The 27,742-nt window shown below is 35.0% G+C and overlaps 1 protein-coding gene across 3 annotated transcripts in view; it reads left to right on the top strand.

Annotated features, from left to right (window-relative positions):
* Positions 1-27,742, top strand: part of Elys (AT hook containing transcription factor 1 homolog) — a 509,801-nt gene that overhangs the window by 96,804 nt on the left and 385,255 nt on the right. For all 3 annotated transcript variants that reach the window (XM_090402410.1, XM_090402411.1, XM_090402409.1), the window contains exons 8-9: positions 8,327-8,411; positions 27,347-27,509. In XM_090402410.1, the coding sequence (XP_090258536.1) occupies positions 8,327-8,411; positions 27,347-27,509 (248 nt within the window). The remainder of the gene's footprint in view (positions 1-8,326; positions 8,412-27,346; positions 27,510-27,742) is intronic.

Here is a 27,742-nt window from a genome sequence, read left to right as displayed (position 1 = left end):
TCTCATTTACACAATTCCTCTCGTGATAATTTAGTTCACCTGACTTTCTGTGTTAGGTCTCATACCAGTTATTGGTTTTTTCCATACTCCTGATACCAAACACACTCTGGTGTAGGCCGTCCCTCTTATACAAATCCAGTCTTCCATCAAACTCACTCCACACATTCAAACACTCGCATCCATTCCTTCTACACAGCCTACACATAGAATTGTTTGCCATCATAGCCCTTCTACTTAATTCATTTTTATCATAGTGCCGTAAAATACTAATGATTTTCACTTTCTCACTCTTCACTCTCTCGCCTCTTCCAACAACCCTTTCATGTCCTCTCTCATACTGACTTTACAGCCGTGTTATAAATAACTATTTTAATTTCCCACTTTCTCACTCTTCACTCTCTCGCCTCTTCCAACAACCCTTTCATGTCCTCTCTCATACCGACTTTACAGCCGTGTTATAAATAACTATTTTAATTTCCCAACGTTTCAACCTTCATATTAAGGTCATCATCTGGAGTCTATACAAATATACAAGGTCAAGCTGAGTTACATTTCACACAATAAGCTAAAGAAACAATGATTTGATCACCAGTTATTCTACTGGCATGACCTCTACCTCTAGTGAAAAATACAGATAAAATTATTATTAGTTAATTATTTAATTAATTTGTTGGCTGTGTTTTGCCATACAAAATAACCAGAACATAATACACGCGCAAAGAGCACCGTGATATCTGGAGGGAATTTGTTCTGTAAAAGATGGATTGTGTCATTGATTGGGACATTCGTAAAGAGGGCAGAGATGTCAAAACTGACTAATTAATCATATTTTTCTAATGTAATGTCTTTGATTATGTTTATGAAGTGTTGTGTGTAGGTAAAAAGCAAAACGCTTTCTACCTACAAAAAGAAGGCACAGCCATGGGCTCGCCGTTATTCCCCCCACCCCAATTGCTAACTTTTATATGGAACATTTTGAGCAACATGCTCTGGATTCCTCTCCTTTAAAACCCAAAGTCTGACTTAGATACGTTGACGATGCTTTTGTGATCTGTTCCCATCACTGCCAGAAAATAGACACTTTCCTAGCCAGCTAAACAAACAACACAAAGCATACAGTTCACAATTGAGATTGAAAAAACAGCACACGTTTCCATTTCTAGATACACTTGTCACACGTCTCTTCCTTCTGGCAGTCTTTCCTTCACTGTTTACCAGAAACCGACACATACTGGTCAATATATACACATAAACTCCTATCACTGCCCAACACAAAAACTAGGTGTCATTAATACTCTAAAAAAACAGGGCTCTGAAGATCTGCTCCAATGAACAAGCACTGAAAGACGAATTTAAAGTTATCAGCAATACTTTTCTAAAAAATGGTTACAGCCAAAACACTATTAACAAAATTCTCTGCAAGACCTCAATCAAAAAACAGAGATAAACCAGACTACAATAAAACCATAACCATTCCTTACATTAAAGGGACATCAGATAAAATAAACAGAATACTACAGAAATACAACCTCAAAGCCACCTTTAAACCTCCTGCAAAATTAAAAAGCTTACTTAACTCATCCAAAGACCCACTCTCTCCGTTGGCCCACTCTGAAGTATACCATATTTATTGCACCTGTAATCTACCATATATAGGGAAAACAGGATGCAGAAATCCTATCAAACAAAAGGAATGTAAACGACACATAAAATATACTAACTATGGTGAAGCTGGCCTTTCTGATTTGATTGACTGGAAAAGCATCAGTTGTTTACATCATACCAAAACATGGTATGAACACAAATTTAAGGAAGTCTATGAGATTCTTATCAACCACCCCAATTTGATCAATAATGATAGTCAAAAAATCCCAAACATATGGAAGGCACATATTCTACCCACGGAACCTTTCACCTTAAGAGTTAACTATAAACAGGACTGTAGATAATCCAGAATCCTAAATCTAAAATAACAATTGTAATGTTAAAAATAGGACATCATTGTTACTGTAAGAAAACTATCTATAAGACAGAATGTTTCTCTCATGTTATCTTAAATAGAATTTAGCTTTGATGTAGTTTCTAAATAATTAATTTGTAATTTTATCTGTATTTTTTTTTTTTTTTCACTAGAGATCATGCCAGTAGAATAACTGGTGATAAAATCATTGTTTCTTTAGTTTACTGTGTGAAATGTAACTCAGCTTGTCCTTGTATATTTGTATATACTCCAGATGATGACCTTAATATGACAGTCAAAACGTTGGGAAATTAAAATAGTTATTTATAACACGGTTGTAAAGTCCATAATTTCTAAAATGAATCCTGACAACCATGCAACGCTAAAAGAAAGTTTCTCGTACTGAACTTATCGGCAGTTAAATCGTTCGTACCTACCACAACTATGATTTCATTTACTTTTCTTTTCTGTTTTTGAATTGCTTGTGTTATATTTTTAATTTTCACTCCAGGAAAACTCGACATTATAACTATCTCATCTATAGCATGTTTTATTATAGAGTCACCATACCAAATAACTTCTTTCTTTTTACCAACAACGTCACATACCTGATTTCCATTATTTCCTGACTTACCTGTTTCCTTGCTTTGTTGTTTCTTATTTTCCTGTTAATTTTTCTTTTTTTCCCTATGCTCATTTAAACATCAACTTTTTCAATTCCCGCGTCGTCTCTCTGATGATCTGCTTTAACTTCGCTATTTTGGCGGTTAACTGATTTTCGCTAACCTCCTCCATGTGTACAATAACCTCGTTAACAGAGCTAACCTTCTTGTTCTCGTCTGCGGTGCTTTTTTTTTTTTTTAGCATTATATTTCTTGCCCATTTTTGGCAGCATGTTAAACGTATGCTAAATATTGAAATATCTTAATTCTTAATAAAATATGTGATAAAATACTAAATACACTATAAAACACTAAAATCTACACTAGTATACTACAAAACACTAATTTTCTAAGGGAAAACACAATAAAAACAGAAGTCACCAGCTTTATAGGAGCAACTAAATTCAGAATTTAGTTGCTCTAAATTCTCCTAAAAAACTAAATTCACCGACCAATCACTATGTTAACAATCATGTCATTAACAACCGACTAGATAGCATATCCTCTCCTACCAACGAGCTCTAGATTCGAAACTGTTTGTAATTGTTATTAGGTGAGATGAATTTCTTCGTCTGAAAATACTGGCACTGGAGTTAAAGGTAAAGACTATTATTGCAGCCGCAGATGGCAATTTAGTTTATGCTGATTTACATCATTGTGATAGCATTTACGTGATTTTATTATCATTTTCTTTAATGTAATTACTCAAAAGTGCACCTATGATCTTAAACTAGCTCTGTAAACAATAACAGCATACACATATCTTTCCTATGTAGGAAAAGTGGAATCATTTTCAAAATACACCTATCTTCAATAACTGAAACACCTCATCTTCTAATTAGTTCAGATAATATATATATATATATATATACATACATCACTCACACACACATCTAGATGGGTGTCTAAGTGTGCATGAAAATATTGAACAGTTTGCAGAATAAATATTCTTAAATATGGTGCCCTTTCTCCCTAAACCATCCTATTCCAGTTTTGTAAATATTAATATTCCATCAGCAGAATCTGTAGTATCTAAGTAAGAAAGAATATTTACAACTTTTTAAGACAAAACAGAAATTAGGAAACTCACCGATCAATAAAATATTACTTTCACTGTATCAGAATAAAAATATTATAAAATCTAATTAAAATCTAAATAAATAATACATAAAAAAGCTATATTTTGTGAAATTTATCTTGCACTGCATTTACTTTTCATATATCGGTATCATTTCAATTTTCTAGCAAATAACATTTTCAGCGAATTTTTTCTGCAGTGAATTTTCCCTGTGATGAATTGTCCATGAACCTATATACTATATGGGGACTATATATTATATTGAAAAATTTAAGTTTGACTCTCTACTGGTTTCATGGATGTTTGTGTGTTATATTATACTTATAAAGGATGAAATAAAAAACTATATTGTTATTACATTGACTGGATTTTGCAACAAGTAAGCTGACAGTTTCAGCAGTACAGAATATTTGAAATTCTGTTTTGTCAATACTTTTGCACACGCGTGTGATATCATTAATTATTATGATGACTAGAGAAGTGATGTATAGGATCCAAGAAGATCTGCTTGTGCCAGGTTTTTTTTTATGAAAGATTATCAAAACTGATGTAGGATCATACTTTCTTTGTTGTTACAGTGATTATGGTTTTTTAAAATTTCCAGTGATTCTTTGAATGCTCTGACAAAGAAATTATAATTAATGTATGCTGCCATAGTGCATGATGTTTTTTCTCTGTTGTGAAAAAATGATCTGGTATCCCTCATTCACCATGATATTGAGTGGTGAATGAGGAAATTTGGGAAAAGCAAAGGAGAACCAAATTCTTGTTTACTGAGCAGAAAGACTTCTTAAAGCAGCACCTTGAGATGTCTGTGAGGAATCGATACCACTGCTCTGTATTCCCATTTTTTCTGTTCATCTGTTTGTCTAGGATGTATTACCCTATTTCATATAGTTTTTATAATATCAGTTTTTTTTTTTTTTTTTTTTTTGTGTGTGTGTGAGATGATGATTATAGGATTTTTGGTTTTTTGTAGACTGAATAGTTAATGTTTATACTGTTTATAGACACTCCAGGAGAGTGTCTAGAAAAGAAAAAAAAAGCACGATCTGTTCTTTTATAATTTAATGGTGAACTTTATGCTGGGATGAATGTTGTTAAGATAATTGACAAAGTACTCTAATTGTTTTGTCAGGACAGGCCATATGATGAATAAATACATCATCACCACAGAATAGCCAAAATATGATCATGATTTGCAGTCCTGTAGGTTAACTTTTTCACACTATTCCATAAATGTTTTTACTAAAAGTGAAGATGCCACAAGCCCACTGCTAGGTCTCCTTTTTTGCATGTAGGATTTCTCTTGGAAGAATGTGTTGATGTAGTGTTCAAATATCGTCATAGTGTCTGGTGGCATCCCAACTCAACATCAGCAGAGCTCAAGATTTGTACTATCAACATACGAAGCATGAGTGGAAAAGAAGTGGACTGAAACAAAGAAGTCAAAAGCAGGTGAGATCTTTCTAAGTAACAAATACAAAATGTTATATTCTGGCAACAACAATCAGGGAAAAGAAGGAGTAGCTATAGTGTTAAATGCTAAATACAAGGATAATCTTCTTGAATTACAGGCAATATCAAAGTGATGTGGGCAAATGTCAAAATGGGAACTGGACAATGAGACTTATTTGTGCCTATGGTCTCATGGGAGGTTCTACTAAGGAAGAAATGAAGGAACTTTTTGGCACATTAAAGCAGCTGACTGAATGAAGAAGGAAAAGTTTGTCCTTGTTGGAGATCTAAACAGTGGATACAATAAATAAGTAGATAGATTCAGTAGATACAAACAATAATAAGTGCCTGCTGGATTTTTGTTCAGGATATGGATTAGTTATTATTAACACTATATTCAGCAAATGTATACAAAATCACATGGAGAGAAGATGCAAGGAATAAGAAAAGGCATTGAGTATGTTATTGGTGATGGCTATGTTTTTCCACTGGTTCAGGACACGAGTCTACAGGGGATTTGAAATAGGAAGTGATCACTGTTTGGTTTTTAGCAGGATAAAATTGAATCTCATATTGAAAATAAGACTAATTTGAAAACAAATCAAAATTTGAGTAGCTTTCTGAGGTCAACTGTAGTCTCAAATTTACAAACATCATTCAAAAAAAAAAACTGAAAGAATTTGAAAACAAGAACCAAACCTTGGAGATCCAGTGGCAAATCCTGAAGAAAGTATTGATTGATTGATTCAACGAGAGAGGATATCAAAATCAAAACTCAATGGTGGACTTAAGACATTAAGGAGGCAGTTAAGAAGAGAAGAACATATTGTAAAATATAAGAACAAAGAAAATAAATGAATTTTTAATGGCACATGTAACATAATAATGTTTATTATACACATGTATTCAGAAGAATATAATAATTCTATAATTTTATCAAAAACTAACTCGTCATCATCAATGCATCAGCATAATCACAAGAACTAGAATTTTAATCCTATTTATGGAGCTGAGTCATGTGTTGGGCTTTAATTGTAATCTCATTTTATTGTAACCACCGACTAGATGGCATCTGACATGTGGCTTGGCTCTGTAAATAGGATTAACATTCTTTGCTCTAGCTTCACTTTGTGATTATGCTGATGCACTGATGATGACAACCGGTTAGTTTCTGTTCAAAATATTTGTAGTAATAAAATTATAAAATTATTATATTCTTGTGAATATATGTCTAATAAACATAGAAAATAAATATCGAAACAATAGCAAAATATTCTGGAGACTATAGAAAAAGCTTAAAAATGGAGGAAAAAGTATGGTAAAAGGAATCTAAGATGATAATGCTGAAGGGAAAACTGAAATAAAAATATTCTGGATGCCTGGAGTAATTACTTTGAAATATTTTATAATTCAATATTTGAATTATAAAAAGCCATAAAAAACCTGAGATGTGGAAAGGCAGCTGGAGTAGATAATATTTGACTAGAAATGCTCAAGTATGGAGGTATAAAAGTTTGACAGTGGCAGCACAGCATAATTCAGAAAGCCTGCTAATAGGATGAAATTTCAGATGATTGGAGTAAAAGCTCTCTTAGTACCTATCTATAAAAAGGGAAATAAAACTGAATGTAAGAATTACAGAGGTATTTCCCTACTGAGATTCTCTACCAGTAAGATTTATTTAAGTATACTTGAGAAATGGATAAGAAAAATTATGAACATGCAGCTTTGTGAAGAACAAGCTGGATTTAGGTCAAATAGAGGTTGTCAGGATCAGATTTTCACTTTAAGACAAATAGTTGATTAATTTAGAGGAAAATTGTTTATTAGAAGTTAGTAATGGTTTAGCTTTTTCATGTTGTACTATCATGATATCCTGTTCGCCCATTGAGGATATATATCAGGAATTGGTTGATGATGATGTGTCTGGTGGCAGTAATTCTTGTAGTAGTCCTATGGTTTCCATTTGAGGTATATTAGTGAACAGGTTCATGATGATAATTCTAGGAACTAGTGGATATCTAGAAGCGAGACAATTCTTGGTATTCTCTGGTCAGTTTAGGTCTTTAAGGAAATTGTTAGTTATATTGTGTGCATGACATGTGGATTGTTATCCGAGTACATTGCAAGTATTTGTGTTGTGTCACTGAGTGACTTCTGCATTTTGCAGAATTGCTTCTACCCTTGGGGTTTACACAACCACAAGGATAGGTCATCACACTTAACAGATTGGATGATATACTCTAAAGACTGTTCTTCTGGCAGTTGCAATTGCCCAGGCACACCCATCTGATTTAAAGAATTTATATTGTGATATGCCGGCCTGGTTGGCCGAGTGGTTAGTGTATCTGCTCTCCAGCCAAGAGGCTGCAGGTTTGAATCCCTCATAGGCATGAATGTTTGTGACACTCTCCCAATTGGGTCTACTATTTCCATGGTGAAGTAGTTGGCTCAAAACTTCCCGCAGTGGGAGAGGCCTTCATCCTGCAATAGGCTGTTCATACTGTGATATATCACTAAATACCACAGTTTTCCAACATTCTGCTATTCAGTGACAGTGAGCCCTGCACTACATGAGCTAGTGCAGGGCTCACTGTCTACTACTCCATAACAAAGATGTACTAGGATTATGTTTGCCTTGAACACAGCTACCTCTTAATGAAAATCAAGGCTAGGAAATTGGATACATAATGTTCTAACACAAATCTCTATAGTCATGGATTTTCTCATTAACAGAATCTACTGATGTATGATAGTGCAGAAATGTCACTTAATGTATTCTTCTGCCTCTATATTGTTTGGATTTCTTTTCACTATCACATTTTCATCTTTCAGTTGTGTCACATAGTTGATCGCAGATGTGCTCAAATTGTGCTGCAATTATGTAGCACTAATTGATGACTGACTGATATAGGCATTTAATAGCACCTCATTAGATGTACATTAATTTCAAGCCACTCATTTTTAGTATTGCAGTCATTTAGCATTCATTTGTTTCACTTTGTATGTTGCCATGCCACATGGTAAGTCACTGGTATGCAGGGTTGGAAAATGGAAGGGTATCTGCATAAATTTTGCAGTATAGTGTATGTATAACCATATGTTATTTATCTTTATTTGTGAATGCATTAATGTATAATTGTTTTTGTTTGTCTTATTTTTTTATAGACCAAACAGCTTAACTACTGCTTCACTCTATTCTTTAACATATTCAGAGAAGGAATGGTTAGACAATTGTGGATTTCTATATCAAGTAAGTAAAAAAAAAAATCCTTTAATTTTAGAATATGTTGATGAATTTATTTATTTTTAATAAGTAATTTAAATTAGTACTTTTTTACCCCAAATCCTGACATGGAGATGAAGGGTTTTTCATCCTGCAAAACAGGCAAATCGGCCATAAGAACACATACACAATTAACAGACATAATACACTGGTCTCATACTCTGAGCTGCTTCAGCCATAAATCCAAACCACCAACAAACCAACTCCAGATCCATCCAGTATCTTAATATATTAAGTTCAGTGACCTTTCATGGCCAAGTATTTTTGTTTTAATATGGTATAGTGCCAGAAAAAAAAAAACAGTACTGAATTTCAACACTCCCTTCAGTACACATGCTATGAGATATGCTGTTCGACTGCATGCACATTAATAGAGAGCATGTGTAGAGTCTATGCCATTACATTTAGCTGTAGCAACAGTGTTGATGTTCGAAAAAAGGACATTTATTGTTGAGCATTATTTTTGTTCATACGAAGTTGGTAGAGCAAATGATCCAAGTCTATGACATGTTTGTGAGCAGTTTTTTCTTAAGCATGCCCCAGGCAATAGTGTCATCATTGCTTTATTTATTATGCTGCACGGCAGGAATACTGTGCATGTGCGCTAGCCAATTTTGATGAAGATCCGTCCTTTCTTCATAATGTCTGATTCTCGAATGCAGTGCATTTCCATCTAAGTGGTCATGAAAACAGATGAACCTACAGGTTCTTGGTTTCTCGAGACCTGGATTTGTCTAAGAGAAATCTCTTAGACAAGGATGTACATTATTCATTATCTCTTCATTATCACACATCCTGCATAATATGGATCATATTATGCAGGAAAGCAGTATTAAACCTGATATCAAAATTGGAGATGTTGATCTCAGCTCTCTACTTTATGTAGATGATATTATACTTTTAAATAAATCCAGTACAAGTCTGCAAGATTCCCTGACTAAATTGAATAATTGTTGTAATAGTGAGGGGGGGGACCACAATCATACCAGGCGCATCCCCCGGGTGGCGGATGGGGGAAACCCAAACGGGTTGCTCTGAATAAATAATAAAGAGCCGTGGACCAAAGGATGTAGCAGAGGCATGGCAAGCTGGCTACATTATTATGCCAGTAACTTTCATGAGCAGGAGAAAGTCTACAAACCGAGATAGTGCTACTGCGTACTGGACAACCAACGTGCCTACTCGAAGACCACATAGAGTAGGTGAGAAATCAGCAATGTGGTCAATCAAGGATGTGAAACATGTAGCTACCCTCAACATAAGATCACTATACCAACCTGGAAAATTGCAATTAGTCCAGGAAAATTTAAAAAGACTGAAATGGAGTATTTTAGGTTTATCAGAGACACATTGGTGCGGAGATGGATTCATGGATTTACCAGAAGAAAGACTGTACTTCTCAGGAAGAAAAGATAACATACACAGAGAAGGCGTTGCATTATTAATTGAAAAGAAACTTACACACTCAGTAATTGAAATAAACCCAGTGTCTCCTAGAATAATCACAGCCAAACTTCAAGCAAAAGAAAAATAATCCAAATATATGCATCAGACAGTAACCATTCAGAGGAAGAAATAGAAAATTTCTATGAAGAACTACAACAGGAAATAGATAATCCCAAAAATAGAGAACTCATGATAGTGATGGGAGATTTTAATGTTAAAATAGGACAGTTCACAGCAGACAAAAAAGATGTGATGGGGAAATTTGGATACGGAGAGCTTAACGACAGAGGAGAACAATTACTCCAAATCTGTAAAGCAAACGATCTAATGATTACAAACACATTGTTCTATCAACACCCTAATAATAAATATACATGGACATCCCAAGATGGTAATATAAAGAACTGCATAGACTATATCATCATAAACAAACAATGGAAAAGATCAGTAAATAATGTACGAACATTAAGAAGTTTTGATTTTGACACTGACCACGAAATATTAACTGCCAAAGTGAAGATAAAATTCAACAGGAAAAACAATATCAGAAAAGAAGAAAACATCAACCTATCAAAACTAAAAGATAGCTCAAGCAGAAGTCGATTTTTAGAACAGATGTGCTTGAAATTAAAACCCTCCATCTTCCAGAACAGCGGAAAATACTGGGAAGAAGGAAAAGAAACAGTGTTATCAATTGCAAAAGACACTCTAGGTTCCAAACCCAAAATAAACAAACAGTGGATAACCCAAGAAATCATAGCTACCATAGAAGAGAAAAGAGAGGCCAAGATACTTGTAAACCAACAAAACAATGAAGAGAATAGAGAAAAATACAGAGCACTAAAAAATAAAGTTGATAACCTATGCAAAAATGCCAAAGAAAAAGGTTAGAAGAAAAAGCTAAGAAATGCCAAGAAGCATACCAACAAAACAATCTAAAAGTCTTCTATGATACTGTAAGAGAAATTACAAAGGAATTCTCAGCAAAAGCAGTAACAATGATAAACAACAATATGACTGAAACCAGAAATATTGAATATATAAGAAAAAGCTGGTCAAACCATTTTAAGACTATCTTCCACCAAAGAAACAAAACTACAATGCCAACAATAGAAGAAAATAATGATCACCCAAAAATTTTACAAGAAGTTAGATACGCAATAAAACAGATGAAAAACAATAAAGCACCAGGCATTGATACTATCCCTACTGAAGTGTGGTCGTATGGAGGCAGCATATCAATAGAATATTTAACAACCCTATTCAATAAAATACTACAAACAGGAGAGATCCCAGATGACTGGAGAAGTGGAAAGATCATCCCAATATACAAGAAAGGAGACAAAAGAGACTGCAGAAATTACAGACAAATCAATTTACTCCCTCACATCTATAAAATATTCATAAGAATTATACAAAATAGATTAAAAAACACCTATGAAGAAATGATAGGCATAGAACAATCTGGTTTCTGAGGAAACTATTCAACAATAGACCAAATTTTCACATTGTACCAACTAGCAGAACTCAGCTGGGAAGACCATAAAGAACTATATTGTTGTTTTGTGGACTTTAAACAAGCTTTCAATAACATCAACAGAGAAATCCTTCTTAAAATTCTGCTAGAAAAAGCAATAGACAAATATATAATACAGTTTCTGATAAAATATTACTCTAAGACAAATGCAATAATTAAAAAGGACACACTCACAACAGAACCCATAGAGATCCAAAAAGGAGTAATTCAAGGATGCCCATTATCCCCATGCCTATTCAACATATATCTAGAAGAAGTTATAAAGAAGGCAAAATGAGCCTGGAATCAATGTCAATGGTTTAAACATAAATAATATCAAATATGCAGGTGATCTCGTCCTTCTTGCAAGAACCCCAAATGAACTACAAAAGTTGATCAACAAGCTAAACGAAACCTGTAAAACATATGACATTACAATAAATATACAAAAGACAAAAGTGATGAAAATAGGGAGGAACGGAACTACCATCTCAGCCACCCTAAACGGAGAACAAGTAGACCATTTCATATACCTTGGATCAAAACTAACAGAAACAATAGATGAACTCAAAACAATCAAACACAGAATAGCGATAGGATGGACCACCATGGGAAAATTACAGAAAATCTGGAAAACAAACAAGATATCTAAGCAAGCCAAAATCAAATTGTATGAAGCAATAATTATACCAACAGTCATCTATGGAGCAGAAGCATGGACAGTTAAAAAAAGAGAGGAGAAAAAACTGCTGGCATTTGAAATGAAATGCTTAAGAAAAATAAATAGAACAAGTTGGATAAAAAGAAAACAAACATCACAGTCAGACAAGAACTATTGTATAAACAGACAATAATAGAAAAAATTAGAAAACAACAACTGAGATGGTTTGGAACACTGTATGCATGGATGCAGACAGACTTCCTAACATCCTAATCAATACTTTTCCAACTGAAAAAGGAAGACCCAGAAGACCAAGAATTACCTGGCTGAAATTAATAAAGAATATCTCGGGATGCAGAACATATAAGGAACTTTTTCGAACAGCAAGGAATAGAGAAGACTGGAAGATCCTGCTCAAGAGAAGACTCAACCCGTCTTAGACAGAAGAGAAGAGTTGTAATAGATATGGTATGAAGGTCAGCAGTAACAAGACAAAGACAATGAAAATAGGCATAAGCATTGAAAATATTAACTGCATTGTGAATGGAGAACCTATAGAACAAGTAAAACGTTTTAGCTACTTAAGCACGATTTAGTGAAGATGGTAAATTCATTATCATCATCAAATTCCTGCCATGTACCCTCAAGGGGTGTACAGGATATGATAGTACTACATGAAAAAAATTATATCGTTATTAATTTCCTATCTACAATTTTCCTCCAAATCAGCCTGTTACTTGTCAACACTCCAACATTATCAGATCTTATATTTCTATTGTCTAAAGCACTTTGTACCGTATCAATCCACCTATATCTTGGTCTTCCTCTGGGTCGTTTTGCTGCCAACCTGGCAGAGAACACTTGTTTTGCTAATCTTTCCTCGCCCATTCTGTTTAAGTGACCATACCACCTGAGATTAGCTCTGCTAACGCATTCCTGGATGCTGACAATGCCAAGTTCTTTCCTAATATCCTCGTTTTTAATATGATACTGCCATTGATGCCATTTGTTCACGCCTATAATCTTTCTCAGGACTCTCATATCTGTGGTCTCTAGTCATTGGTCAAGTGTTTTACTTCTGACCCAGCTCTCAGATCCATAAGTTAAAACTGGTTTGAACACTGTCTTGTATACATTTAGTGTTCCAACTAATTTCTCTCTTATTCCATATGAATTTATTCAATTGACTTCCCACCATACCAGCTTTGCTGATATGGTGGGAAGTCAATTGAAGCTGATTCTGTTGTCTATTTCTATATTTAATTTACCATCTTCACTAAAAATCGTGCCTAAATAGCTGAAATGTTTTACTTGTTCCACAGGTTCTCCATTCACAACACAGTCGACATTTTCAGTGATTCTGCCTATTTTCATTGTCTTTGTCTTTTTATTGCTGACCTTCATACCATATCTATTACAACAGCTATTCAATTTAGTCAGAGAATCTTGCAGACTTGTAGCGGATTTATTTAGAAGTATAACATCATCTGCATAAAGCAAAGAGCTGACATTAACATCTCCAATTTTGATATTATGTTTAACACCACTTTCCTTCATAATGTGATCCATATAGATAATGAATAACAGAGGGGATAATGTACATCCTTGTCTCACACCAGATTTAACATCAAACCATCTTTCTGTACTTTCTTCAATTCTAACTGCTGACTTACAACTCAAATAAAGACTAAGTATTGCTTGATATAATGCACCATTGACACCATATAACTGCAGCGTATTGAATAGCTTCTCTCTTGGCACCTTGTCATATGCCTTTTCCAGATCGACAAAACTTAAATACAGATCTTTGTTATATTCCCATGCTTTCTCGACTATTTGTCGTAAAGTGAAGATCTGATCCTGACAGCCTCTATTTGGCCTGAATCCAGCTTGTTCTTCACCAAGCTTTTCTTCCACAATTCTTCTCAACCGTTTCTCAAGTATACTTGCATAGATCTTGCCAGGAACACTCAGTAGGGAAATACCTCTGTAATTCTCACATTCAGTTTTATTTCCCTTTTTATATATGGGTACTATGAGAGCTCTACTCCAATCATTGGGAATTCGTCCCTCTGTCCAGGCTTTCTGAACTATGCAGTGCAGCCACTGTAAGACTCTTATACCACCATACTTCAGCATTTCTGGTCGAATATCATCTACTCCTGCTGCCTTTCCACATTTCAAGCCTTTGATGGCTTTTTCTACTTCAAGTATGGATATGTATTCCTGACTGCATGCCTGGTCAATGTTTTTTACCACTGTGCTGTCATCACTGCTTGTTTCATTTAGTAATTTTTCAAAGTAATTACTCCATACTTCAAGGATATCTTTTTCTCCCTTTTTCATGTCACCTTTATCATCTCTAATTCCTTTTATAGCACTCTTTCCTCCATTCTTAAGCTTCTTCAACAACCTCCAGAATATTTTGCCACCTTCTTGATATTTATTTTCTGTATTCTTGCCAAAGTCCTCCCATGACTTTTATTTAGCTAGTTTTACACAGTGTTTAGCATTCTTGCATTTGTCTCTATATTCTCTAAGAGCACAAGCTGACTTATTTGACAGGAACTTTTGATATGCTTTCTTCTTTTCCTTCACTGCCTCTTTAACTTTCTGTGTCCACCAGGGAGTTCTGATTTTTTTATCCTTACAGACAACCTCACCACATGCCTCTCTGGCAGAATCAATCAATGTTTTCTTCAGAGTTTGCCACTGAATCTCCAAGGTTTGATTCCTGTTCTCAAACTCTTTCATTTTTTCTTCAATAATCTTTGTGTATTTTAGTCTACAGCTCACATCTGAGAGCTGCTCAACTTTTATTCGCTTTAAAACTTTCTTACATGTTATTCTTTTCAATATGAAATTCAATTTTATCCTGTTCAAGACTAAATAGTGATCACTTCCAATTTCAAATCCTCTGTACACTCTGGTGTCCTGCACCAGGGAGAAAACAAATAAGTCTCATTGTCCAGTTCCCCATTCTCATATTTGCCCACATTACTCTACTTGAGACTGACTGCCATTCAAGAAGATTAGCCTCGTATTTTGTGTTGAATACTATGGCTACTCCTTCTTTTCCTTGATTGTCATTGCCTGAATATAATATTTTGTATTTATTGCTCAGAAAGATCTCACCAGTTTTGGTCTTTTTTGTTTCAGTCACCCATATTATGTCGATCTGGTACTTATCTAATTCCTCAGCTAGCTCCATTTCTTTGCCATTCAGGCTTCTTACGTTGATAGTACCGATCTTTAACTCTGGTGATTTTGAGTTGGGGTGTGTTTTCAGATTTATTCTAGTAGCTGACTTTTCACTGTTCACCCTGGTTCCCTGGCAAAAACAATGGGGACCTTGTTTAACCGGGCGATGCCCCAGCTGGCATGAAATTTTACCATGTTGTACCATCATTTTGTGTTTTGGTTTAAGCCAATAAGAATACAATTTGGTCTGCTAAATCCCAAATTGCCAGCCCATCCTCGTCTGTTCAGTATCCAAGTAGATACCCAACAGGGTGCACCACGAGAAGGTGATGATTGGACATTAGATCAGAAGCCCTGGTCGGTTCTCCGCATTCCTTTAAAGGCTATGTGGAGGTCTCCTCTCAGTTATACAGCTTTGACCCTTAAGCACCCCCAGATGGTAAATTAAATATGGAAATAGACAACAGAATCAACAAAGTCGGTACGGTAGGAAGTCAACTGAATAAATTTATATGGAATAAGAGAGAAATTAGTCCAAACACTAAATTATATACAAGACAGTGTTCAAACCTATTTTAACTTATGGATCTGTGAGCTGGGTTAGAAATAAAACATTTCACCAAAGACTAGAGACCACAGATATGAGAGTCCAGGGAAAGATTAGGGGTGTGAATATATGGCATCAATAGCAATATCATATTAAAAACGAGGATATTAGGAAAGAACCTTGACATTGTTGGCATTCAGGAATGTATTAGCAGAGCTAATCTCAGGTGGTATGGTCATTTAAACAGAATGTGAAAGGAAAGATTAACAAAACAAGTGTTCTCTGCCAGGTTGGCAGGAAAAAGACCCAGAGGAAGATCAAGATATATGTGGATTTATGCAGTAAAAAGTGCCTTAGAAGACAGAAATATAAGATATGATAATGTTTAGGGTCTTGACAGATAAGAGACTGATTTGTGGAAAATTATTGATGGGAAGTTAACAACGATGTAAGTTTTTCATGTTTTAAGATATTATGTTAGTATCCTGTATGCCCTTGAGGGTACATGTCAAGAATTTGATGATGAAACCTCTTCACAGCTAGAGGGTCACCATGTGGTATGTGCTTTCTGGCCATGGCATAATTGGGCCCTATTTCATTGATGAGGGTAGTGTAATCAGGACCTTGAATAGCAAATGCTATATTGAGATTGTATTGGTTCCATTCACCCAAGATTTGCATAGAATGTTTTGTGCAAAAAAAGCATTCCATTTTGTGCACAGGTATTCCAACAGGACGGAGCAACCTGTCACACATCATTTGGTTCTAAAGCCTATTTATCAGAACACTTTCCCAGGAGGTGCAGTTCACTGTTCACAGAACTCCCCCTACCTTTCTGACCTGATGTCCAATCCTGTCGTTTTCATGGTGTATCCTGTTAGGCATCTACCTGGGGCTGGCAGTATGTGATTTAGCCAACGAAATCATATTCTTCTTGGCTTAAACCATAGTGCAAAATGATGGTACAACGTGATGCTGTACAATGTGCCATTGTAGTGCAATTAGAAGAACAGTGGAACATTGCACTCTTCAATTGGAAAAGACCTGGGTTTGATTCTCATCGTGATGAGGGGGGGGATCCTTATATGGGCTTTTTCGATTGAAGATGAGTTAATCTCATATGGAGGTAGCGGGGGTTTTTTCTCTTGGAAGCGCTGGTTTTTATCCTACATACAGACAAATCAGCCTTCAGAACACATGCAATTTACAGACAAAAAAATACTGTTGTTGGTGATGATGATGATGAGCAGTAGATGGTGTTAGTGTCATAGTTGGAGAATTAAGTAGTAGTGGAGAGGGTGAGATGTATTTAGTGAATATTATTATTACGTGAAACTTCCAGTGAGTTCTTGGACTCCCTGGAAGTTTCATGCAGTAATAATGACCGAATTTCATGCTGGCTGGAGCATCACCCAGTTTAACAATGGTCCAATTGTTTTCGCCAGAGCAAACAGTGAAATTCAGCTACTGGACCAAATCCCAGAAACACATCCCAATTTAACATCAACAGAGTTCAAGATTAATATTATCAACATAAGTAGCTTCAATGAGGGAAAGAAATGGAACTAGCAGAAGAATTGGATAAGTACCAGATTGACATAGTAAGTGTGACTAAAACAAAGAAGACAAAACAGGTGAGATATTTTTAAGCAACAAATACAAAATGTTGTATTCAGGAATAACAAGCAGAGAAAAAGAGTGGTATAGTATTCTGATATAGTGGTATAGTATAGTATGTTGGAGATTTAAACAGCAGAGTAGGAAATAGATTACCAGACATGCAGAAATGTTTTGAAAAAATTTGGAGAAAAGAGCAAAGTTAATAATAATGGTAAGTACCTGTTGAATTTCTTCTCAGTACATGGACTAGTTATTACTAACACAATGTTCCAACTTAAAAACATGCACAAATTCACATGGAGAGAAGATGCAAGAAATAAGAAAAGTCTCATTGATTATGTTACTATGTTTTCCCACTGGTTCAGGACACATGAGTATACAGAAGATTTGAAATTGTAGTGATCACCATTTAATCTTTAGCAGCATAAAATTGAATTTCTTATTGAAAAGAAGAGTGCATAAGAATGTTTTAAAACAAATCAAAGTTGAGCAACTTTCAAATGTGATCTATAGACTAAAATACACAGAAACATTATTCAAGAAAAAATGAAATAGCTTAAAAACAGGAACCAAACCTTGGAGATTCACTGGCAAACCCTGAAGAAAACATTGATTTATTGAGCAAGAGAGGCATGTAGTGAAGTTATCTGCTAGGATAGAAAAACCAGAACTCCACAGTGGACTTGGGAAGTGAAAGAGGCCATGAAGGAAAAACATATCGAAAATTATTGGAAAATAAGTCACATTGTGCTTTTAGAGAACACAGAAGCAATTGTAAAAAAGTGAACCCAATCCCTTCCCCCCCCCCGTTTCCAAGACCCAAAGTAGATGCCACTGATTCTCCTTGGTATAAATTATCCAAACAGTTAGTGAAATCGCTTGATTTCCCTCTTACTGGTCATACTACATCATACATAAAAAAATTCTTCCCATTTTAAAAGCTCCATTGAAAATATACACTGAGTTAGCTTTGCATTAGGAACTCCCACCTAATAATGCATTGGTCCACCTCTCTGTGCAGTCACAGCTTGCAGGTGTCTAGGAATAGATTCCACAAGGTGTCAAACATTCTACGTGCGTAACTCAACCCATGTCTGCTGCAGCATCTCCATCAGTTCACACTCATTCTGTGGAGGAGGATCAGAAGTTCTCACACCCCGTTCTAGCATATCCCACAAATGTTCAGTTGGGTTATAGTCTGGGGGGGGGGGGGTCAAGGCAATATGCCGAATTCACTGTCATGTTCCTCTAACCACTCAGTAGTTGTTGAGCCCGGTGAGAAGGTGCGTCGTCCTGTTGAAAGATGGCACTGTGGTCAGGGTAGACTTCCTGTAGATATGGATGGAGATGTTCGGCTAACAGGTCCCTGTAGTGTAAACCATTCAGTGTTTGTGGGATGATAACCAGCTGACCTGGGTTAGAAATAAAACACTCAAATACAAGAGTTCTAATAGTTCATAGATCTGTAAAATTATTAACAGAAGATTAGGGGGCGTGAACAGATGGCATCAGTGGCAATATCATATTAAAAATGAGGATATTAGGAAAAGACTTGACATTATTAGCATTCACCAGTGTGTTAGCAGAGCTATCTCAGGTGATTCAGTCACTTCAGCAGAATAGCAGGGGAAAGATTAGCAATACAAATGTTCTTTGTCAGATTAGGAGAAAAAAGACTCAGAGGAAAAGATACAAGTGGATTGAAACAATAAGATGTGCCTTAGAGGACAGAAATATAAGATCTGATAATATTGGAGTCTTGACAGATATCAGATTAATTTGGAGGAAAATTGTCAATCAGAAATTAGTAATGATGTAACTTTTCTGATAGTATTATCATAATATGCTGTACACTCTCTGAGGATACATGACAAGAATTCGATGATGAGTTGTAAACAAATTAGCCAAAATAGGCAAGAAGTTTATGGAAGTTTTTTTCCACTTGACTATGCTACTAATTATATATTGGGTTTTAAATATGACTTCTCTGTTACTTCCACCTTAGTATCACCACCTCTGGGTCTGGCTCCCGCTGATGAGACCTCAGTAAAGGTCGAAACCGGTCTGGGTAGTGGCCCTTGCCTTTAATGCATAGCATCATACATCTCTGCAAGGGGATGTGCTTTGCATTAGGGAAAAATACTAAGGAAAGTGATCGGAACTTACTCCACCTTTACCACGAGTTGCCTCAGACCTGAACTATGTTCAGGCAAAAACTTGACTGACTTGTCTGTTTGCTTACTTGGGAAAAAGGATTAAAACCCAATATATAATTAGTAGGCAAGAAAATTGAAATCTTCACATGTATTCTCAATGGAAAACTTAAGTGAAGCATTTCGTACATTTGGGCACATTTTTTTAGTGAAGATTACAATATAAATATGAAAAGAGACAATAAGCAAAGTTGGTATAGTTGGGTGTGTGTGTGGGGGGGGGGGGACTTGAATAAATTTATGTGGATTAAGAGAGAAATTAGCCAAAACACTAAACTAGTGGTATACAATAGTGTGTAAACGTTTTTAACTTGTACATCTGAGAGTTGGTTTAGAAATAAGAGTTGATGAAAGTGTGAAGACTGCAGATAATGAAAGTTATGAGAATAATTCAGGAAGCAAACAGATAGAATCATTTGCAGAATCATATTAAAGTGAAGATTTTCGGAAGGAACTTAACATTGTTAGCATTCTAGAATGTGTGAACGGATATAATCTTAGTCGGTATTTTCATTAACCATAATGGGAAAGTAGAGGTTAGCAAAATGTGTTAAATGGAAATATAATATGTAAAAGACTAATTGGAAGACTTAGATCTAGCTGGATTTGTGCGGTCAGAAGTACCCTATAAGACAGAAATATAACATCAATATTGAGGTGCTGACTTGCAATAGAATAATTTGGAGGAAAATTATTAACAGGGCATTAGTAGTAATGTGAACTTAATCATGTATCACTCTCATCTTATACACTCCTTGAGGGTACTGATGTCCTTATCAAGAAATTGATGATGGTATACAGAATAATGATAATTCTAAAATATCTCTTTGTTCAAATTTTTTGACTTTCAAAACTATGAACTTGAAAAGATATTAATGAGTGCTTGTGTATATATTGTAGCTCTTAAAATACATGAAGAATGCGGAACTATGTAATTTAAGCAACTTCCTATTCTTTTAAAATTTTGATACTTGTATTATTTTATGGTAAAAGCTTCTTAAGCATTATGCTTTTGTTTTAGGGATTGTAATGTGAACTAGTTTCATTCTTTTTTTAAGTTGGGAGGCTCAATATCATACATGTCAAATTGCCATACATCTTTTTGGTTTGTGTGTTAAAAAGATTATGCAAGCTATTGACATAAATATTCACAACATTACCTGTGCAAAACATAATAACATTTCATCTTGGCAGGTTTATGCTCCATCATGCAACCTCTCAGTGTATTAATTAAGACAGTCTCACACTATTATCCATTTGCATGCAGTTATTTAATGTACACAGAGAAGAAAAAAAACTGATTTCCTTCTCATTTTACTAGTGGCTCAGGATCAGACTTCTGTTGGTTGTGATGCTGTATTTCATACTTTATCATATCCAGTCAGATCCCACTTCATGCAGTTAATTATACAGCAGAGTTGCATGCAATTCAGCTTGTGCATATAAAAGAATACTACCAAAAGCATGTGATTTATACAGACTCATTGAATTCTTTATAGATCATTTCATCTCTGGTGTATTATCTGTGCCAAACATTGAGTGCTTTGTGAGGTTCTACAACTGTTGTACAAATTTTAGGTCTGTAATTTTTATATTCAGCTGTGCTGGATTCCCATTTCATTTCCCCCAATTCCAATGTGGCTGGATTCCCAACCACATTGGAATTGGGGGAAATGAAACTGCAGCTGCTGGATCAGCTGCTAATTTTTCTCTGTACTGTTAGTCAGTCTCATATATACAGCCTACAGACCGTTTATAAGATGAAATCTAATAACCCAGTGGCATGGTGCACCTACAAATATCTGGAAATATCCAGAGCCTTACTAGGCTCTGGATAGGTCACAGTCATCTTACACATTCATATTTATTGAGAACTGATGATTCACCCATCTGTGAATAGTCAACACATGTCTCACCATTTGTCATGTTCTGGTGGAGTGCCAGCACTTCTCTCAAGAAAGGAATGAATTTTTTATTTATCTGTCTGAGTCTGATAAGATCTGTCTTGGCCAGATTTTAGACTCAGATTACATACAATTTTTAACTTTTTTTTAAAAAAAAATAATTACTACAAACACATTTGATTATACATATCATATACATATCCTTTTTTCCCCCCACTTGGTTAGAAAGTAAATTATACTTGCTAAGAAATAGGAATGTGGCAAACCATGATTTTGCTCAAGCACCAAATATTTGGTTGAAGCATACTGAATTAAATTTTATGAAAAATGTTTTTAGGGGAAAAAATACACTCATTAAAAATTGCTAAAAATGTTATTGGATGTATAATTTTTATTGAAAACATTTGTTTATAAAATTTAATTCAGAATGCTTAAAATTTAATTTAGTATGCTGCAATCAAATCGCAGAATGAAGAAAGATAAACAAATGTGTAATAATACTTCACCAATCACTTAACCATTTAACCACATAAAAATGTAAAAATAAAATTGACAAGAGGACTTATGAGAAGACAATCCTTGCATCGGATTTGCCTTAGCTTGCACTACTTAAAAGATATGAATACTTCCCAAGCTTCCTGATATTTGTTTTTTATTAGTGCTTTTGATTAAAGTTTCGCTGCCTTGACAGTAGTTTTCAAATGTTGGTTCTTATCAGAAATCAGACAGAAATGTTAAAATAGCAATTACCATCATTCATTAACAAAGCAGTCCTGTTTCAAAGAGTTGTAATTTTTATAATTGAACAGCAGTCAGTGAATAAGAGTATATCAAAGAATAGCCTTAAAAGTCTTCATTTGGCATTGTAAAATACGAGGGACGTCCAGAAAATAAGTTTCAATTTTCTCTGGAAACAAAAATATATTTGTTTCCAGAGAAACAAAAATATACTTACAAAAAAAACTTTATCATCATCATCAAACTCCTGACAGGTACCCTCAAGGGGTGTACAGGATATGATAGTACTACATGAAAAATTTACATCATTACTAACTTCCTATCTACAATTTTCCTCCAAATCAGTCTGTTACTTGTCAAGACTCCAACATTATCAGATGTTATATTTCTATCGTCTAAGGAACTTTGTACCGTATCAATCCACCTATATCTTGGTCTTCCTCTGGGTTGTTTTCCTGGCAGAGAACACTTATTTTGCTAATCTTTCTTTGCCCATTCTGTTTACGTGACCATACCACCTGAGATTAGCTCTGCTAAAAAATTCCTGGATGCTGACAATGTCAAGTTCTTTCCTAATATTCTCGTTTTTAATATGATACTGCCATTGATGCCATCTGTTCACGCCTCTAATCTTTCTCAGGACTCTCATATCTGCGGTCTCTAGTCTTTGGTCAAGTGTTTTACTTCTGACCCAGCTCTCACATCCATAAGTTAAAACTGGCTTGAACACTGTCTTGTATACAGCTAATTTAGTGTTCCGACTAATTTCTCTCTTATTCCATATGAAATTTTCAATTGACTTCCTACCATACCAGCTTTGTTGATTCTGTTGTCTATTTCCATATTTAATTTACCATCTTCACTAAAAATCATGCCTAAGTAACTGAAATGTTTTACTTGTTCCACAGGTTCTCCGTTCACATCGCAGTTGACATTTTCAACAATTCTACCTGTTTTCATTTTCTTTGTCTTTTTATTGCTGACCTTCATGCCATTTCTATTACAACAGTTATTCAATTTAGTCAAAGAATCTTGCAACCTTGTAGCGGATTTATTTAGAAGTATAACATCATCTGCATAAAGCAAAGAGCTGACATTAACATCTCGAATTCTGATATCATGTTTAATACCACTTTCCTTCATAATGTGATCCATATAGATAATGAATAACAGAGGGGATAATGTACATCCTTGTCTCACACCAGATTTAACATTAAACTGTCTTCCTGTACTTCCTTCAATTCTAACTGCTAACTTACAACTCAAATAAAGACTAAGTATTGCTTGATATAATGCCCCATTGACACCAACTGTAGAGTATTGAATAGCTTCTTTGTTGGCACCTTGTCATATGCCTTTTCCAGATCGACAAAACTTAAATACAGATCTTTGTTGTATTCCCATGCTTTCTCCACTATTTGTCGTAAAGTGAAGATCTGATCCTGACAGCCTTTATTTGGCCTGAATCCAGCTTGTTCTTCACCAAGCTTTTCTTCCACAATTCTTCTCAACCGTTTCTCAAGTATACTTGCATAAATCTTACCAGGAACACTCAGTAGGGAAATACCTCTGTAATTCTCACATTCAGTTTTATTTCCCTTTTTATATATGGGTACTATGAGAGCTCTACTCCAATCATCGGAAATTTGTCCCTCTGTGCAGGTCTTTTGAACTATGCAGTGCAGCCACTGTAAGACTTTTATACCATCATACTTCAGCATTTCTGGTCGAATATCATGTACTCCTGCTGCTTTTCCACATTTCAAGCGCCTTTGATGGCTTTTTCTACTTCAAGTATGGATATGTATTCCTGACTGTATGCTTGTTGAGCTTTTTACGACTGTGCTATCACTGCTTGTTTCATTTAGCAAATTTCCGAAGTAGTTACTCAATACTTGAAGGATATCTTTTTCTCCTGTTTTCATTTCACCTTTATCATCTCTAACTCCTTTTACAGTGCTCTTTCCTCCATTTCTAAGCTTCTTCAACAACCTCCAGAATATTTTGCCACCTTCTTGATATGTATTTTCTATGTTCTTGCCAAAGTCCTCCCATGACTTTTGTTTAACTAGTTTTACACATTGTTTAGCTTTCTTACATTTGTCTCTGTATTCTCTAAGAACACAAGCTGACTTATTTGCCAAGAACTTTTGGTATGCTTTCTTCTTTTCCTTTACTGCCCCTTTAACTTCCTGTGTCCACCATTGAGTTCTGATTTTTCTATCCTTCCAGACAACCTTCCCACTTGCCTCTCTGGCTGAATCAATCAGGGTTTTCTTCAAAACTTGCCACTGAATCTCTTAGGTTTGGTTCCTGTTCTCAAACTCTTTTGTTTTTTTTAACTTCTTTAACTTCCTGTGTCCAACATTGAGTTCTGATTTTTCTATCCTTCCAGACAACCTCCCCACATGCCTCTCTGGCTGAATCAATCAGGGTTTTCTTCAAGCCTTGCCACCGAATCTCTTAGGTTTGGTTCCTGTTCTCAAACTCTTTTATTTTTTCTTCAATAAACTTTGTGTATTTTAATCTACAGTTCACATCTGAGAGCTGCTCAACTATTATTCGCTTTAAAACTTTCTTACATGTTATTCTTTTCAATATGAAATTCAGTTTTATCCTGCTCAAGACTAAATAGTGATCACTTCCAATTTCAAATCCTCTGTACACTCTGGTGTCCTGCACCAGGGAGAAAAAATCACTATCATAGTCATAACAATAACATAGTCAATGATACTTTTCTTATTCCTTGACTCTTCTCTCCATATTAATTTGTGCACATTTTTATGTTGGAATATTGTGTTAGTAATAACCAGTCCATGTCCTGAGCAGAAAACCAACAGGTATTTGTCATTATTATTAGCTTTGCTCTTTTCTCCAAATTTTCCCAAAATATTTTTGTATGTCTCACAATCATTTCTTACTCTGCTATTTAGATCCCCGACAAGGACCAGCTTTTCCTTTTTCATTGTGTCAGTTGCTTTTTCTAAAGCATCAAAAAATTCCTCCACTTCTACCTTAGTAGAACCTTCTGTGGGACAAATATAGGCACAAATAAGTCTCATTGTCCAGTTGCCCATTCTCATATTTGTCCACATTACTCTACTTGAGACTGCCTGCCATTCAAGAAGATTAGCCTCGTATTTTGTGCTGAATACTATGGCTACTCTTTCTTTTCCTTGATTGTTATTGCCCTGAATATAACATTTTATATTTGCTCAGAAAGATCTCACCAGTTTTTGTCTTTTTTGTTTCAGTCACCCCTATTATGTCGATCTGGTACTTATCTAATTCCTCAGCTAGCTTCATTTCTTTGCCATTCAGGCTTCTTTATGTTGATAGTACCGATCTTTAACTCTGGTGATGTTGAGTTGGGGTGTGCTTTCAGATTTGGTCCAGTAGCTGACTTTTCTCTGTTCGCTAAAAGATGTCAAAAAATATGAGAAAGAGTTTAGACGAACAACGAATGATGCAGAATGGTACATATAATTATGAATGTACGTTATCTTCCGCATGGCCCCCTTCAGATCTTCCCGGAAACGAACAAATTCTGAAATTATATCCTGGACCCGATTATATCGGAAACGAACAAATTCTGAAATTATATCCTGGACCCGATTATATCGCTGCTGTAATTTTTGATAAAATAGTTCTCCTTTATTTTTTGATGTATCATAAATCAACTTATGATTATTGTTGAGTTCCGTGTAAGGGCCATTCCTAATTTTAATCGGATTGGATGCATGTGGTCTGGCCCTAAAAGTCGGCTTATTACTGATAACTCATTCTTCTCGACATTCGAGCCTGTTATGTTAGCGGGCTGTTAAGGCGCCGTCAGCGACACAAAATAATCAGTAAACTTGAAGAACTCTGCAAATTCACTGATTGCATTGAGAATGCTATTGACTTTGTCCATTTCAGTTGATAAGGGAGAGAGAACATTTTCTAAATTACAATTAATAAAGAACTACATGCGTTCAAGCATGAATCAAGAAAAACTAAATGGTTTGGCACTAATGAAAAACAAATGAAAACTGTAAAGCAGTTTTCATTTGTTTTTCATTTCCAGTTTGTTTTATTCACACACTTCATTCAAAAAAAACTTTTTCGGAAAGGCACCGAACATTAATTGTGCACACAAGAAAAATACTATGCGCCGGTCCTCTGTGTGTGTGTATATATATATATTAGATTTTGTGCTTTGATATTTCAATTACACTTTACTCAAAATTTGCCAAGGTGGTCACCAACCTCCGATAGGAGATGGCACTCAAAGAAGAAGAATCAGAGATGTGTACCTTGTTTTTCTGTGTCACTCATATATTTTGTTTGCATATTTTCCATTTTGCTTAGTGTTGCATATAAATAATTTTCAAATACTGCTTCTTTATTATTCATGCCCAATATTTTAAGAAAAATTTTTATACCTCATAAAGTAAACAACTTTTAAGACTGCAATAATATAGACTAAATAAAAATACCAAAGAAAGTACCTATTTCAAATGACAAGCTGCTGTGTGCAATCACGTAAAATAAAGGGTGGCTTTTCTCAATTGTGTTTGTCATGTAACAAATTTTTTCTTCTTTCGCCAGCCAAATACCAACTAAATACTTGAAAAGCATGCTGAATTGGTCAAATACTGAAGGAAATGTTAAGAATCAGATTATGAAAAGGAATAGAATGAACAGTGCAGTACTATAATATCAAGAGAGAGAGAAATCTAGATTTTTTGTTTTTGCAAGTGGTTAACTGGTGGTGAGGAGGAATATTTATGTTTTACTTCCATTTCTTAACAATATGTCCAAGGCATTTGAATTTTTATAGATAATTTATAGAAACAACTATTTTTCTTTTGGGAAGGCATCTCGTGACTGTATTTTGCTTTTGTGAAAATATAATTTGAACACCAATTATCAGAAAGGAAAAACAAAGATCTAATTACATTTAGTGCATCTCTGTTAGTTGCAGTATAATTTTAAATTTGTTGATATTGAATCCTATGTAAATTTTTAATTTGAAAAAAAAAATTCTGAATAACAATTTTTTGATGTTTTTAAGGGCTTACTGAATTGCTGTTTGAGGTTAGAATATAGACTTTCTGTGGATCCTCACAATCCAGATGATTTTAATGATCGTGCTGTTAGTCGTCTCATATCTTGCTATACTGTTCCTCAAGTTGACATTCTTCGAAGACCAGATCAAGATACTCTCCAAGAAGAAGGTAATTATTATATGCATTGAAATTTGTCCATAAACAACCATCCCTTATTGCAGCATATATAGTTACAGTAAACTCTCTCTTGTAACAGACTAACAGAAACTGGCCAAAATACCATAGCGTTAATGCTATTTTAAAAGAAATTCACTATAGCAAACTTTCTACTATACTATCCCTTTGTTCCCTAAGAGTTGCACTGCAAATAAAATTAAAACCCATCTAAATATTACTGACTT

Source organism: Typopeltis vanoorti, chromosome 13, assembly GCF_054136105.1.
Source record: "Typopeltis vanoorti isolate ZY-2024b chromosome 13, IOZ_Tvanoo_1.0, whole genome shotgun sequence".
Classification (NCBI taxonomy): Eukaryota; Metazoa; Arthropoda; class Arachnida; order Uropygi; family Thelyphonidae; genus Typopeltis; species Typopeltis vanoorti.
Note: the sequence above shows the minus strand (reverse complement) of the source record. Positions and strands in the feature narration are given on the sequence as shown.